At 34.6% G+C, this 17,165-nt stretch overlaps 1 protein-coding gene across 1 annotated transcript in view; it reads right to left on the bottom strand.

The window, feature by feature from the left end:
• The window catches only part of PTPRK (protein tyrosine phosphatase, receptor type, K), a 587,115-nt gene that overhangs the window by 229,037 nt on the left and 340,913 nt on the right, over nucleotides 1–17,165 (bottom strand). Inside the window, exon 7 of the mRNA XM_011951661.1 lies at nucleotides 7,046–7,339. Within this exon, the coding sequence (XP_011807051.1) occupies nucleotides 7,046–7,339 (294 nt within the window). The remainder of the gene's footprint in view (nucleotides 1–7,045; nucleotides 7,340–17,165) is intronic.

Here is a 17,165-nt window from a genome sequence, read left to right as displayed (position 1 = left end):
TATTTCTCCACATCCTCTCCAGCACCTGTTGTTTCCTGACTTTTGAATGATTGCCATTCTAACCAGTGTGAGATGGTATCTCATTGTGGTTTTGACTTGCATTTCTCTGATAGCCAGTGATGACGAGCATTTTTTCATGTGTCTGTTGGCTGTACACCTGTCTTCCTTTGAGAAATGTCTGTTCATATCCTTTGCCCACTTTTTGATGGAGTTGTTTGTTTTTTTCTTGTAAATGTGTTTGAGCTCTTTGTAGGTTCTGGATATTAGTCCTTTGTCAGATGAGTAGATTGCAAAAATTTTCTCCCATCCTGTAGGTTGCCTGTTCACTCTGATGGTAGTTTCTTTTGCTGTGCAGAAGCTCTTTAGTTTAATTAGATCCCATTTGTCAATTTTGGCTTTTGTTGCCATTGCTTTTGGTGTTTTATACATGAAGTCCTTGCCCATGCCTATGTCCTGAATGGTATTACCTAGGTTTTCTTCTAGGGTTTTTTATGCTTTTTGGTCTAACATTTAGGTCTCTAATCCATCTTGAATTAATTTTCATAAAAGGAGTAAGGAAAGGATCCAGTTTCAGCTTTCTACTTATGGTTAGCCAATTTTCCCAGCACCATTTATTAAACAGGGAATCCTTTCCCCATTTCTTGTTTTTCTCAGGTTTGTCAAAGATCACTGCTCAGTGAAATAAAAGAGGATACAAACAAATGGAATAACATTCCATGCTCATGGATAGGAAGAATCAATATTGTGAAAATGGCCAAACTGCCCAAGGTAATTTATAGATTCAATGCCATCCCCATCAAGCTACCAATGAGTTTCTTCACAGAATTGGAAAAAACTGCTTTAAAGTTCATATGGAACCAAAAAGGAGCCTGCATTGCCAAGACAATCGTAAGTCAAAAGAACAAAGCTGGAGGCATCACGCTACCTGACTTCAAACTATATTACAAGGCTACAGTAACCAAAACAGCATGGTACTGGTACCAAAACAGAGATAAAGACCAAAGGAAGAGAACAGAGTCCTCAGAAATAATACCACACATCTACAGCCATCTGATGTTTTGCTATGGTTATAACACTAGCCTGTCAATTCCTTAAGAGTAGGAATGTTGTCTTCTCAATGTTTTATCTTCTGTAGTCCTGTGTGTGGCAATGTGTACAACTAGGGCCCTCACTAAAATTTGTGAAATAATTAAACATACCATCTGATACACAGTAGCTCTTGAATTTATCTCCAATCTCTCATGATTTTCCCTTCTAATCTAATGTATTATACCATTTTTTCATGTGTATTAATATTGCACAATTCACATATTTGAAAAAGTAATTCAAACAATGAAGTTATTCACTTATAACATACCTTTAAAATCCCCTTATAAAAGTACCTTCTTGATTATTATGAATACTATTTTCTAGGAATTTATGGATTTCCTGTTTCTGATTTGAAATGAGAAAGATGCTATGGAGAAGACTACAACTTATTTATATATATGTAAGCATGTTTTCACGATCTCTCTGCTTCTAGTCCTTCCTTAACTTCCAGAGATGGGATGATCCTTTTACAAACAAATCTAGTAATGTCAGTCTGTATCATACAAACAACTAGGCAACAGGTGGATTATGTTATACTTAGCTGCAGCTCACCTGCCAGCCTCAGTTCTACCACAAGCGCAGAGTTAGCCAGTAATCCACCTGTCCATCTATTTTCAGAAACCCAAAAATATCACCAGTATTTACTAGGAGGTAAAAACATGCAGTTTGCTCTCATTTTATTCATTTCACTTTGCATTTACTCTTTTTATAGGTCTGGTCCCTAGTGACTTCTAGGAGCTTAAGTGCAAGACATTGGTTGTATAACTTTGAAGACCTATTAATTAACACAGTACTGTTAACGAAGAAAGAAGCCAACAGAAGTTCTTTTCTGAATAAATATTTTTCAAACAGAAATATTCTCTACAGAATCTAAAAACCAAAAATTAGGTTATTACTCACAAAAAAGAAATCTAAAATGGGATTTTATTCTTAGATTCCTAAGAATATTGAAGAACTGCTTCCATTACTTTTCTTAGGGCTTTTTACCTTTAGTTTTTTTGAATTCAGTAATAATAATAGCATTGTCTTTTAAATTTCTTGCTCAAAAACAATAAAAAGCCATATAAAGATCATATATAAGCAGTTCATGCATTTCAAAAAAATTTAAAGCAAGCATTGATATAAGCCAACAATTTAAATCAAATAGTAAGTCATCCTTATATTGTGAAACCGAACCAATTCTTGGAAGAATTGTTTATTTTGTTTTAATCTCTAGCCTGAGTGTTAACGGTTACTAGTCTTTGTGATTGGTAACTATCTTAAACCACACTAGAAATCAATATATGGTACCATTTTGCTGATGGTGCTACAGACTAAAGGCTAAAATTTAACTTCTCACTTTGTGGTTTCTGGTATATGCCTGGGTATTATTTTGTTTTGTTTTTCCTTTCATTTTGGATTTAGGACAAGAAAAAAATGCATTTTTAGTAAATGCTTACTTTTAAAATAAGACACGCTCCTTTTCACTGCTTCATAGATCTAAATATTTCACTGAAAATTGCCAAGAGCATTGAACTTCAATACAAGAGTAGAGAGTAGTTTTCCCAACTGCGTAAATGTATTATATTCTGGACACTCTGAACTATTGACCTTCCCTATGAGAGAGATGCTGCTAAAACGTCAGTTAATCATAAAGCAGTTCCACAATGGGTTACCCAGAAGCAGAAGGCAATTTAAAAGAGCAAATTTTAACATGCAATTGCCAAAGCATGCAACACAGACAATTTCTGATGATGGCATATTTTATTTCCATTTAATAAGAGAAAGAGAAACAGTATTTGTCTAGCTTCTATACCAGAGGGTATACCCAGAGGAAACGGACACACCGAAAGAAAGCAAGCATACTTTCTCTGATTGTTCATTGGAGCTTTTGAATTACTTCCCTTTTAAGACAGCTTCGCATTTATACCCTTTTAAAAATTTCTGAAGTGCCTGAAGAAACATTATGTGAACAATAGCATGGGTCAGAGTATAAAGTAACAGTGAAATAATCATATGTCTCAGGTTCCTAGAGAAGCACGAGGTAGGCCTCAGTGGTTTCAGCCTTCGGAGGCTGTAATTACCACTTCTCCTAAGTCAGAGACCCTGAAGCAACTAACTGCAGTTACCAAATGATTATAATGCACTTTGGAAGGAAAAAAAAAAATAGCTTTGGCAACCAGACAGGATATTTTCAGAAAAGGATAAAATAATACACTTCTATACTTTAACCGTTTAAAGTATCGAAAACACAGCATATATTTGAGAGTTAAGCACTAATCAATTGGGCTTTCAATAAATCTGAAGTTGCAAATATTAACCTATGTTTTCTCAGAGAATAAGTTAGCCATGCAGACTCCATTTTTTAAAATGTACATCTCTTCCAGATCTTACTTGTTGTGCTGTTATTTACTCATGCTATACTATTATAAGAGGGAGGAAATCACCTATGATAGGAATAAGAGGAATATATATTAAGGCCATTAAAGTCTGAGAAAAGGAGTTGAGGCCCATCTGTCTGATATTGGACAAGTCACTGTTTTGTTTTTGTTTCCTGGGTCTTAAATTTACCAACTAAAAAGTGAGAAAATAATATATCTAACTCACAGGATTAGTGTAAAAATAAAATATCATGATAGATTCACTTCATATGTTGATTCTACAGTAGTATTAATCAATACTTAGCCACAAAAAAATCTACATTTTCATTTGAAAATGTAAAATTTATTAATATAAATAAGGAAAACCTTGTATTGACTTGCTAGAAAATCATGTATTGACAGATTTCCATCAGATAAACAACATTTACTGTTATCAGAAATAAAAGGTCAATGTCTCAAATACCTTAAAATGGAATTTTAAAAACAGTAAATTGTAACTAATTTACTTTTTGATTGGTACTTATTTTTAAAGCCACCTAGTCTAACATGCTGAGACTATTAAAATAGCTGCTTCAAAATAATCAACATTTATTCAGTCAGATGATATTAATGGCAAATTCCACAGCTGTAACAAGGAATAGTCCCAGTCCTAATAAAAAAGAATGGTTTATAAATCTAGTATTCAGTTCCTCTTATAGAACCAGTATTTAGGCATGCAGAATTTAACAGAATTAGATGGTAACTTCCTCCAAAGGTTATGTTTGGAGTCTCAGAGGTATTTCCCAAGATTATGAAGCATTTAAAGTTTCTGCAATCTGTACTAAAATTTAGTTAATATCATAGTTAACATAAACTGTGTTCTATTCGTTGATATGAGCTTCTGGGCTGAGGCCAGTAGTGGTACTGGTAATTTCAAGTCTGGGGGACCCGAAATTTGGGGAAAGAGAAATGGATTTTAAAGAAGGGAAGTAGATGGACATACATTATAATGCTAACTAACACTGACTCTTTATTTAATTATACTATATACATCAATTATGTTCCATTTCTCCTTTTTATACACTGTTTAAAAATTAATACAACATATACTTACACAAGCTTCTCTTTCTTTTCTAATAATAGAGCAAGATTAGTAGACATTCCTGATGAAATAGTAACCATGGTTTCTCTCAAATTTGCAGAAAAATCTAGTCTATAAGTACTTCCCTCCCCCAAAATCTTGCAGACATACCTTATGAGGACATTAATTAGCTACGGTAAACATGTGTGATAAAGATTCATTACATGTGAAAGATAGTTTTAAAAACAAACTTAATACCATTGGGAGTAAAACTACAAGTGATTGAGCCTGAAAGCATTTTATGCCACAAAGAATACACAAATTAAATGTTTCTCAGAAAACGAATCAGATAAAAAGACTAGTATAATTCCAAAATATCAAGGCATTTATAAGTTAGAAAGCAGCTATGGGCCGGTAGCTCACGGCTGTAATTCTAGCACTTTGGGAGGCCGAGGTGGGTGGATCACTGTAGATCAGGAGTTCGAGACCAGCCTGGCCAACATGGTGAAACCCATCTCTACAAAAATACAAAAATTAGTCGGGCATGGTAGTGCGTGTCTGTAAAGCCAGCTTCTCGGGAAGCTGAGAGAGGAGAATTGCTTCAATGCGGGAGGCAGAGGTTGCAGTGAGCCAAGATCGCGCCACTGCACTCTAGCCTGGACAACAGAGTGAGACAAGAAAGTAGCTATGAGTGTAAGTTAATTATCCTCTATTCCCTCTCACGTAGATAAGGCTATTCTCAGAATAAAATACTTCAAAGCACTTTATAGTAATATTTTTACTTAAACAGTCCAATGTCCACTCAGAACATAAGCATAGGGATAAATCAATATTCATTAACATGTTTTATCCACTTAACACAGTATAACTGGCTTCAAAACACAACATTATTTACATGCAATCTCCATGGCTTTCACATCTGGAACCAATTTCAAATAATTCCTAAGTTAAACAAAACTTACATTATATTAACAATACACTGCGTGGTAATGCTAAATTTTTAAAGACCTATTTTGACAAAAATAACAAATAAAGCAGGTGAAATACTTAAAAGAAAGTAGTTTGGGCAAAGGAAGTCAAGAGGGAAACCAATGGAACACCAAACTGTCAACACTGTTACAATTTATATATACATTATAAATTTATGTATATGTAGAAAAGTGTAATTTTATTAGAAAACATATGTATGCAATATTTTTAGTAAAATTGACTCCATAATTCAATTTTGCATATTAGCATGGGATATTAGTTTTGGAATAGAGAGTGAACTACTTTTTAGTTTCCAAATTGCTTCCTCTTTAAATGATTTCTCTGATTAGTTGAGATTATGGAGTCAACTTGCCTCTCTCTTGGAAAGTTTACCTTCTATCATAGAAACAATTTGTCACATGACCTCGATTGAAAGGACATAGCCATACAGAATATTTGAAAAGCAAATTGTGAGATTTAGGCTGAGCCATGGAGATTTACCCAACATCTTCTATCTTAAGCTCCTTTTCAACCACCAGATAAATGTATACAGCAATCAGCAAATTATTGGAATCTCTATCATCTAAGTCTCAGGCTAATAGTTGAGAAGTTAAATTTCCTATTAGTGAATATCTTTCAGCAAGAGCTTTTGATATATAAGTATTATTCTGGATTAAAGAATTTTTATTCTTTAATACATCAGGTAACCGAATGGATTTTGCTTGGATTGTAGCTCAGTACCCCTGGTGGGTAGCCCAACAATACTGTCAATGATAAACAGATGCTCAAGAAACAAAAGACAAAATAAACACTACACTAAAACTGTACTCAAGTAACTTAGATATTTAAACTCTTGGCTTTTAATTCATAGCTAACAATTCCTCCCATTGTAACATGGTAAAGAACCATGATGTCTGGTTATATACAATTTTTAATTTTATTTTTTGTGTTTTCTCCATATGCTATTATTTTCACTACTCAGTTTCAGTCATGAGGAAGGCAATAGAAAGGCTTAACATGTAAGGAAAATCTCTCTGTGATCTGCAGCCGGGTGTCAAGCTCCCAAGGTTGTCCTCAACAACAGGACATTCTGAAGAAAATAGTTATCTCATCGAGGCATTGTCCAGACTAACTTTTCTTATCCATATTATAAGATGTGGCCTTTACACTGACTATAACAAAATTACTGAGGGACATAATTTCCACATGGTAAAAAAAGTATTCGGTATTTGCTTGAACTAAATTGATTTTTTCTCCTAATAATACTTTCAATTACAGCTATCAGAGATTTTTGGACTGAATATGTAGCAGGCTCACCAAAATTACCATGCCAATAAAAGACTCTAGATTCATAATAATCATGGATTGATAAGAGAGAAGCACTCCCATGTTCTCAAATCAGTCAAATTATGACATAATCAAGGTGATGATTTACCTAATTCATTGGAACTCTTACTAGTGTGACTATATCATATATCAAATAAGGAGAACCTTCAATACTGCATGTATTAATGTGTCTTATGCTAGATTCCTTCACAAGGTAGAAAGGCCTGCTACTCAGTCTTACCTGCGCATTTTGTTCTGGTGATTAGTGGAGGTCCTGGGAGCCCCGTTCCACCTTCACCAGGTCTTGTAAGAAGAACTCGGATCTCATATTCGGTATCTGGATCTAAATGCCATAATTTGTAAGTTGGAGCATTGACTGCATGGGTTTCTGTCCAGGATCCTGATGTCATTCGGTACTCTACTTCTTTTAGGATGATAGGACCATCGCCAATGATCGAGTTGGCATTTAGTTGTATCAGCAAATATGTAGGCCCAACACCAAGTAGCTGAGGAGGAGCAATGGGTCTTGGTGGTTCTAGGAAAGATGAGTGGGCACTTCAATTAGTAAGATTTAAAATAATCATAGCTATATTAATGTCTAATAAGGCCTAAATGCTTAATGGATCATTTATCAGAAATGCATACTAAATACTTAAAAGAAAACTAGAACATGCATGATGTGACAATTGTACTTTTAAAGAACATATAAGTTTGCAGGTACATATGACCATTTTAACATAATTTTTCTTTTATTGGAAACACATTTTTTTTAGGAGATAATCTTGTAAAGGCACAGTATACAAAGGAAATAAAAAGAAAATATTTAGATATGGATAGCTCTAATTAGCTTCTAAGAGAGTAGAGTTGATCTTTCACAATTTATTTCATTCATGAACTATGACCAAGAGGTATTTTTCTGTTTGCTTTCCTTGCTACTTCTCCACAGTTTCTACAGATGAGTAAAGGAAGAAAGAATAGCATAACTGAACTCAGAAACTGATGCCCGGTGCTAACTTGTTTCCACAAACCTGCCTCACAGTATGACAAACTTAAATTTACACCTAGGCACAATCACAAATCACTAAACATCATTGGCTTTTGGGAGCAGCATAAGATAAGGCAATTCACCAACTATTAAACTCAAATGTCAAAGGCACACTATAATTTAATTTTGGATATCTTAAGACATTTTGCTTGAAAGAAACTTTGGAAAACATTACTTCAACGTTTGAATTTACAGAAATTATGAATGACATATTAAAGCACGTTTTTTCTTTCATTAGAACAATGTCGCTGAAATGAGACACTGAACTTTATGAAGGACTCAACAGCTATAGCTCTGTTCGTATGGTCTTTCCAAAAGGAGTAATAAGTCAAGAAGTTCTCTGAATTCATGGAACACTTCTCATTTTTCTTGGGAAAGTCAAAAGACCTAAAGAAAGTGTTAATCTTAATAAAGTAGTAATCACTCAAAAATTGATTTAAAAGTTTTTTTTAAGAGTTGGAGCAAATCACATAAGGTAAAACTATTACACACAACCACAAAATGCTCCCTCATCCCAACCCACTCCAGGTATGGGGTGGACTGAAGAAGGCACAAATAGAGGGAAGTCATGAGCACATAATCAATATCTTTCTAGTTGGATTTTTTATTTCAATGGCAATGCATTGCATGAAAAAACATAATGCGAACAAGGCCTGTAGACAGGTTTTACCTTCGTATGTCAGTTTAAATGAAACAAGAATGTTCAGGTGCAGACCAGGATTTTCTTGTTAAACCTGACTGTATAAAAGTATAGTTTTCTAGCTTAAAAGCCTCTGAATTACAATCAACCTTAAAATTAGGAATAAGATTACCTAGTTTGTACTGCTACACAGGCTAAAGTAATTTTCAAGAAGATTCTTTCAAAATTCATATGGACAAACATTAATTGAATAGCTATTAATTGTTAGGCTGTCCTACACATTGGGTATCCATATAACATTGTAGGGGAGACACTGTAAAAAGAAATCAATGAATTCATTATTTTAAACTGAAATTTATATAGAAAAAAAGACTGATAAATCATGAATGTAATATCAATACTTTTCTGTCCAAAATCACTTGAAGGACATAAGTTACTCCTCACAAGTATTCATGGCTCATTATGGCAATAACTTTTAAACTAATTATTGGTAGAACCACATGACCTTGGGATTCACTGTGCTCATGTTTAAAACAAAAACAAAACTAAGATCAAAGATGATAACATATGCTATATGAAGTGCAAACATTTATAATTTCTATAAAAAAGTGGTTAACACATGATTTATAAACTTTAACTACAACATGCATTCCTGATAGTCTGCAAATTGTTTAAACAATATGCAGTCAAAATTGCATAGCAGGTGAACTCTTTCCATTTTCACAACTGAATTCAATGGAGAAGTTATTCACAAAAGAAAAAAGTTTGAATGAAATAAACAGTTTAGAATTTTCATTTATGAACTACAGAAAGACAGAACTAGACATTTCATACCATGAAATTTTACCAACTGCTCTAACAACTTTTATACTCAGAGTTTTAAAAAGTTTTCATAGACAGAGAGAAAGTTGATGTATTCTCAAACCCTAAACTAAAATGAAACTGAAGCGAGAAATGAACATAACAGAAAAAATGTAAATGTCTTCCGAGATTACCTAAATGCTGCACATATTTTAAGAAGCAGTCTGTATTTTGTGAATAAACTGAGTTGCCTCATATGTGCAATGTTTGTTTTCATTCCAGATGGCTCATACACTAACTAATTTAAGTAGGAAAGAATGCTAAATGTACAGCTCACTAGGGCTCTGCCCCAGTGTAGGGGTAGAATAAACAGGAACAATGTGCCAAGTGAATTATACATAGCAAAACATAGTTAATCATACATTTATAGATATTCTGAAACCTGAACTTATGTGTGTATATCAAATGTTGAATCTCACCAATCAAAACTCTGCACACTACTGCTATGGAAAATAAGGAGAAAACCTAAGAGAGCAGAAGATGAGAGAGGAAGGAAAGAAAAAATAGCCATACCACAACATAAGAAACAAGTGAAAGAAAGAAGAGAAGTAAGTGAAAAAGTAAAGCATAACATTAATTCCAACATGTCTATTTTTAGGGAAGTGACATATAAAAGAAAACAAAAATTTGTAGTCTGGAAACCTAATTAGAAAAAATGCTTACATATTAATAGTGGTGTAATCTTAAATATATTATTTAACTTCTTCATATTATAATTTCCTCATTCGTGCACTAGGCATTATTTGAAGAATTTTTAAAGACTCAACTCCTAAATACACCAACAAGCCCTGTGTGATGCTAGGTTGCTTTGTTCTGTTTTGCCATAGAGCATATACATTTTAATAATGAAAATTAATATTCAACACTAGTGTTGTTTGTACATGAAGAAATGAGTTTGATGGAATCAGTCAAGACTTGGTCAGAAGGGTAGTAGTTCACTCTGGCCAGTTTTCCATCTTACTTGCCACGGTCAGGCCAAAAATGGGGGCAGGCCAGCAATCAAAGCAATTGCTCATTGGAAATGTGGCAGTGTTAAGAGAGGCTTAAAAGCATATATATTGATTTACAGCATGATTTTCAGATGTAAAATCTAGCATTAATGAGGTTAATATACCACTATATATTAAATTTTTATGTTGGAGGTAAAAAGTAGCTTTATATTAGCATATGTATTTTGTTTTCAGGCCCTTGAGAACAATGGGGCTTATTTATAAAATCTCTATTCATTTCCATAAATTATGCATGAATTTTAATCAGTTCACAAATGAACAAGTAATTGTTCTGCAGCAATATTAATATTCTTCATAACTTAATACACAACCAGACCCAGAGGTGTGGTGCGAATAAATCCCAGTTGTACAGTATCAACTGAAGCATGCAATCCCCAAACTATAAGATAAACTTTGCCGATGTTACCAATTAACTTTCAATTAATGACTTATATTCATTATTCTAGAACTGAACCTATTATAAAACCCCAATTATATATTCAAATTGTTTTATTTGTTTTTATTTCAAATAATTTTTAAAAGTGTCTTGAAATCAAGCAAATCATTATGAAAGAATATTCCCATTCTGTTATTCCTAATATAATGCTATTTTACAAACACATGTGTCACTTACCAGAATTCAGTTAATTAATAAAATGCAGAATAAGAAATAGAAACTACAAATCTAGGAAAAGTCAGCACAAAGTAAATGTCAAGGCAAAAGACACTTCTACATTTAGTTTCCCAATTAGATAAATTAAATACCTCTCAATCCTACCTCCTTCCTAAGGGTTTTATTTGTGAATAGGGCCTTGACATAAAGTATCCTAGGATTAGCCCGACCACTATAGAAGGAGGCAATGATATTACATTATTCTCCGATGACTGCTGCAACAAATTACTACAGACTTGGTGACTTACAACAACAGAAATTCTCCCCAAGTCCTGGAAGCCAGAAATCTGAAATCAGTACCACTTGATTAAAATCAAGCTGTCAGAAGGCCAGACTTCCTACAAAGGCTCTAAGAAAAAATCAGTTGATTGAGTCTTCTAACTTCTGATGAAGCTGGTATTCCTGTCTTGTGGCCATATCCCTCCAAATTCCTTTCATTTGCTCACATTGCCTTCTCCTCTCCTGTCTGTAGTCACATTTCCCTCTGACTTCCATATGGATATGGATGCTTGTGATTGCAGTTAGGGCCCATATGTATAATCCAGGATCTTCTCACCATTTCAACATCCTTAACTTAATCACATCTGCAAACATCATTTGTCCATATAAGGAACATTCACAGGTTCCAAGGATTAGAATCTACTTGGGGGGCATTTTTCAGCCTACCACAGACATGGACTATGATCTCATCCTTCCTCCTGCCAGATATTTCAACTCCACTTTTTCTCCAGTTTGATAGAACACTTGTGAGCAGAAAATACTTCACCTATGAAAGTTTCTGAGCTGGGTTCAGAGTAGCAGATTATTTAAAAGTTAATAATTTATCTATATCATATTTCTTTTTTTTTGAGACGGAGTCTCATCTGTTATCCAGGCTGGAGTGCAATGGAGCAGTCTCGGCTCACTGCAACGTCCGCCTCCTGGGTTCAAGCTATTCTCCTGCCCCAGCCTCCCAAATAGCCGGGACTACAGGTGCACACCACCACACCCGGGTAGTTTTTGTATTTTTTAGTAGAGACAGGGTGTCACCACTACATTGGCCAGGCTGGTCTCAAACTCCTGACCTCGTGATACACCCACCTTGGCCTCCCAAAGTACTGGGATTACAGGAGTGAGCCACCACACCAGGCCCATATTTTTCTTTTTACTATTTATTGTGAAAGGGAGTAACAGAGATGATGAAAATTATGTTTTATAGGAGTCCATTGCTCCATCAACACATTCAACACTAGAATGTTTGCCTTGGAGATGGAATATCTTTTATTTGCTACCATTTGTTTACTTAAATGAAAGAATCACGTTGAAGTCAATTTTACTGTTTCTTTATAATTTACCTCACTAAAATTTTTATCCAGTTCTGGTTCCTGTTAGACAACAAATTCACAATGCTTCTCATTGTTTAGTTTTCTTCCCCACTACCTACTGGAAGTGCAAGAAAATGGACATGAGAGAGGTTAAGGTGAGGAAGAATGACATCATTGGGCCATCTAATTCAGGCATTTATCAGCTTACACTACAATAATTTTTAAATGATTTTAATTTATGTCAACAAGTTGGTAACACAATTTAATAAATTCTTGACCATTTCAAGAAACTTAATATCACTGATGAATAGAAAGATGACCTTTATTCCCATAACAAATGGAAAGCAGGTTATTCATATTTAGAAGCAATTTATTTGAACATTAAATATCATATGTACAATGACACAATTTAATTTTTCCTTAGATGTTAAAATAAGAAGCGTACATTTGAAAATTTTTAGATTTAATAAGGTTTCTCCCAGCATGCCAGTTTAAAAACTGCAACCCAGATATATTTATGAGAATTCTTTTATGATTTTACACTGTTATTTTTCTGAAACTTCAAATTTTCAATCCTCACAAGTTCCTTAGGACTCAAACAACTCATCATAAATTTAGCTCATATTTTAGCTTACAATGTAATCAGCAAATTCTATACATTTTTTAATATAAACAACTATTAAGTTTTATTTACATATTTGTACAGTAACAGAATTTAGTTAAATTTGTTTTATTATATTAAAATGTATTTTTAAAATCATCAATTCAAGTGATAGATACTTTTTTTTTTTTTTGACAGAGTCTTAGTCTGCTTTCCAGGTTGGAGTGCAGTGGCGTGATCCTGACTCACCACAACCTTGGCCTCCCAGGGTCAAGCAATTCTCCTACCTCAGCCTCCGAAGTAGCTGGGATTCCAGGTACATGCCACCATGCCCAGCTAATTTTTGTATTTTTAGTAGAGATGGGGTTATACCATGTGGGTCAGGCTGGTCTCAAACTCCTGACCTCAGGTGATCTGCCCACCTCGGCCTCCCAAAGTGCTGGGATTACAGTTGTGAGCCACCAGACCTGGCCTGGAGACCTTTTTCAAATCATATTACTTAGGTGGCTCATAAGCTTGTACTGTTGGTCAAATAAAGTTAATGCTAAGACACCACAAAGTATGGATGTTGGCTGACCTGAGGCCCTTATGCCAGCATCTATGTAGGTATCAATCAGAAGGAGCTACTACTATGTATTACGATCTCTATGAAAATTAGATAGGTGTCTGCATATAGCTATGATGAACTAAGGAAAGAGTGTGTACTGTGTCTCACTACCTATGCTTACAATATTTCACACACGAATAACTTCTGAGAATCATCAAATAAGTACATATGATTTCACAATGGTAAGTAGGTAGAAAACTTTAGATAAAAGGGGAAAAAAGATTTACAAATAATAGTGTCCATTTAATGGGATATTATATATGTTTGTTTATACTATATTTTTATTACTATTAATTATATTTAGCTAAACAAAGTTTCTTCATTCTCTCCCAATGGCTCCCTACTGGGGGCAATTGTTCAAAAGCCAGGCATAGAAAGACAAATACTGCATGATCTCACTTATATGTGAAATCTAAAAAACTTGAACTCATAAAAGCAGAGAGTAGAATGGTGGTTACCATGGGGACCGGGGCAGGGCAGGGCGGGGAGTTTATAGGGAAATGGAGAAACATTCAAAGCATATGGAATTTGTTTAGACGAATAAATTTTGGAGATCTACTATAATTATTGCATAGTTAACTATAATTAATAATAATGTATTGTAAACTTCAAAATTTCTATGAGAGTAGATATTAAATATTCTCACCACAAATAAATGGTGAGATGATAAATATATGTTAATTAGCTTGATAATTATTTCAAATTGCATACATATACCAAAAGACCACATTGTACAACTTTAATATATTCAATTTTATTTGTTAATTATAACCTAATAAATCTGAAGCAAAAAAAAAATTCTCTAGTCCAAAACAATAATAGGTTCCTCTTGAACAGTTCAACAATATAGAAAATAATTTTAACAATGTTGAAAATAATAAATTCACCACTTATCCCTACCTAAATCTACATCACTTATATTTCCATTTCTCAAAAGGGCAATAGAGCAGAATATTGTGGAGAGTACAAGTTCTGTGGCTGTGGGAGTGATCATTTATTAACATGGGCTTGACTGTGGCCAGGCAAACACATGTAAATTGGCATGTGAGTACATGAATTGTTTATAGGCAAGTGAACTGATAACAATATTTTTGGAAAATAATTTATATATCAGGAAATAGATATGTGTAAAGTAATAACAATTTGAGAAATTTATCATAAGGAGATACTTTCAGTCTTTGCTTAAAAGTAAAGTAAAAACGTGATCAAAATAATCAATGATGGGGAAATGGGAGGTAAATCATGGTGTAACTTCTCAACAGAACACAAGTTATAAATATCATTAGTTTTCACTTTTAAAAGTAAAAAGTATATCCTTGAAAAAACAAACTCAGCAACCACCAAAAACAGAAGAAAATATACCAAAAAGTTAATAGCAGTGACCAGGGAACTCCAGGACCATGAGTGACAGCTTTTTCTTTTATCCTTGTTTTTCAATACAATTTGTTATGTGCCCATAAAACATTCTCATCATTACATTCCCAGTGTTTCTTGTAGCACCTGACAAAGTTCAATACTATTATTATAGAATGAATGACTGCCTTAACAATGCCCCCAAATACCCAGGCCACTGTAAGAAAAACTTATCACCTGGGAGCAGTGGCTCATGCCTGTAATCCTAGCATTTTAGGAGGCTGAGGGGGGCAAAATCGCTTGAGCCCTGGAGTTTGAAACCAGCCTGGGCAACATGGTGAAAACCCATCTTCACAAAAAATACAGAAATTAACCAGGTATGGTGGCAGCTGTGGTCCCAGCTACTCGAGAGGCTGAGATGTGAAGATCACCTGAGCCTGGGAAAGTTGAGGCTGCAGTGAGTCAGGATCATGCTATTGCACTCCAGTGTGGGCAACAGAGTGAGACCCTGTATCAGAAAAAGAGAAGAGAAGAGGAGAGGAGAGGGGAGGGGAGGGGAGAAGAGGGGAGGGGAGGGGAGAAGAGGGGAGGGGAGGGGAGAAGAGGGGAGGGGAGGGGAGAAGAGGGGAGGGGAGGGGAGAAGAGGGGAGGGGAAGGAGGAAGGGAGAAGGAGGGAAGGAGGAATGAGTGAAGGAGGGAAGGAAGGAAAAAATCTACGTAAATTCTACCTATTCCCTATTTTAAAACGTACAATTTAGTGTAAGAATCGACACTTGGAGAACACAACCAAAACTTTATTTATGTACTTATTTAATTTTCAGGTGTTAACATTAAGCCCTTAAAAAGGAAGATTTAACACCTCACACTTTGAACCATGTAGCAAGCCAAATGCCCTGACACTGATACATAGCGCCTACAAATTGTTACTATTTAATTAAATGAGTTAGTTGACTGGAACCAAAGAACACATTCTAAGCAACTGCTTACTGACCAAGTGGAATCATATGATTTACCCAGCTTGTTAAAAAAAAAAAAAAAAAAAACACACAGCTACAATTCTAGCATTAATTATTTTTTTTGCCTTTTCAACAAATCACATCAATTAAAATGTTTTAAGTATTTTCCATGTGAAGAAAACACTCCGATTTATGTATTTTAAAACTAATTCGAATATATAAGATCCATAAGAAATTGTATATAATTGTACTAATACGTGTGTGTGTGTATATGTGTCTGTGTGCGTGTGTGTCCCTTGAACAAAAATTTAATTCAGGGTAGAAAATTCTGATGCTAAATACGCTGCTCTTCATATCCAACAATGATTTTGTCTCTCAAGTCCCTGTGTGATATATATTCAGTTTTTGAAATGCAAGATCTGTAGAATTACAGTATTTAATGTCTATGACATGGCTTTTTCCTGCTGTCTAAAGTGCTAAATTAAGAAGAATCATTTCAGCAATGAAACTGCAAATTTTGCATACTGAATTTTATATCCTATGCATTACCATGGCGTTTTATTCACCTTGATTTGAAAACATTGCTGCAATAACTTTATTACCTGCTTGAAATAAAAAGGCACAGCTGCAGCACACTGTTTTAGATGTCAGCAGAAACTAAAACAAGGTTAGGTTCATATTTAGGGTGGATGAAAAGGTGATGGAACTTTAAAAAGTAAAGTTTATCTGTCCTTTAGCTCATAATCAAACTATAAGGAAACTAAAAAATTGTGTCTCATTTTTTCCAGAACTACTCTCTTCTTCATTAATATCCATGTAGTGAATTGGTTTAGAATTATAAATTATTGCAATAATTTTAACAACGTTACAAAAGCCTCTCTCAGTACTACAGTCAACATGGTGGCAAACCATGATATGATGAAAGTTACAAATCCCTATGAATGAGTCATAAGCTAACAAATACAGAGATTTTTCTCATGGCCATTTAATACCTCATTTCAGCTTTGTCAGAGCTCAAACTGTTCAGAGTATTTCAAGAAAAGAACATCCAGTTGATTCCAGGAATAACAATCAAGTCAGCAATAAAACCAGGAAAGCCTTTAACTCTGTTCAGGTCACTGAAGTCTAGGGCCATAAACAGGTGATGTCCTCAGCATATCATCAGTCACCTTAAACAGTTAAAAGTGACTCTTTAAAATATTGTATGTTGGCCGGGCGCGGTGGCTCAAGCCTGTAATCCCAGCACTTTGGGAGGCCTAGACGGGTGGATCACGAGGTCAGGAGATCGAGACCATCCTGGTCCACACGGTGAAACCCCGTCTCTACTAAAAA

Source organism: Colobus angolensis, unplaced genomic scaffold, assembly GCF_000951035.1.
Source record: "Colobus angolensis palliatus isolate OR3802 unplaced genomic scaffold, Cang.pa_1.0 Scaffold322, whole genome shotgun sequence".
Lineage (NCBI taxonomy): Eukaryota > Metazoa > Chordata > Mammalia > Primates > Cercopithecidae > Colobus > Colobus angolensis.
The sequence above is the reverse complement of the archived record's forward strand: the minus strand, read 5'-3'. Positions and strand labels throughout refer to the sequence as shown.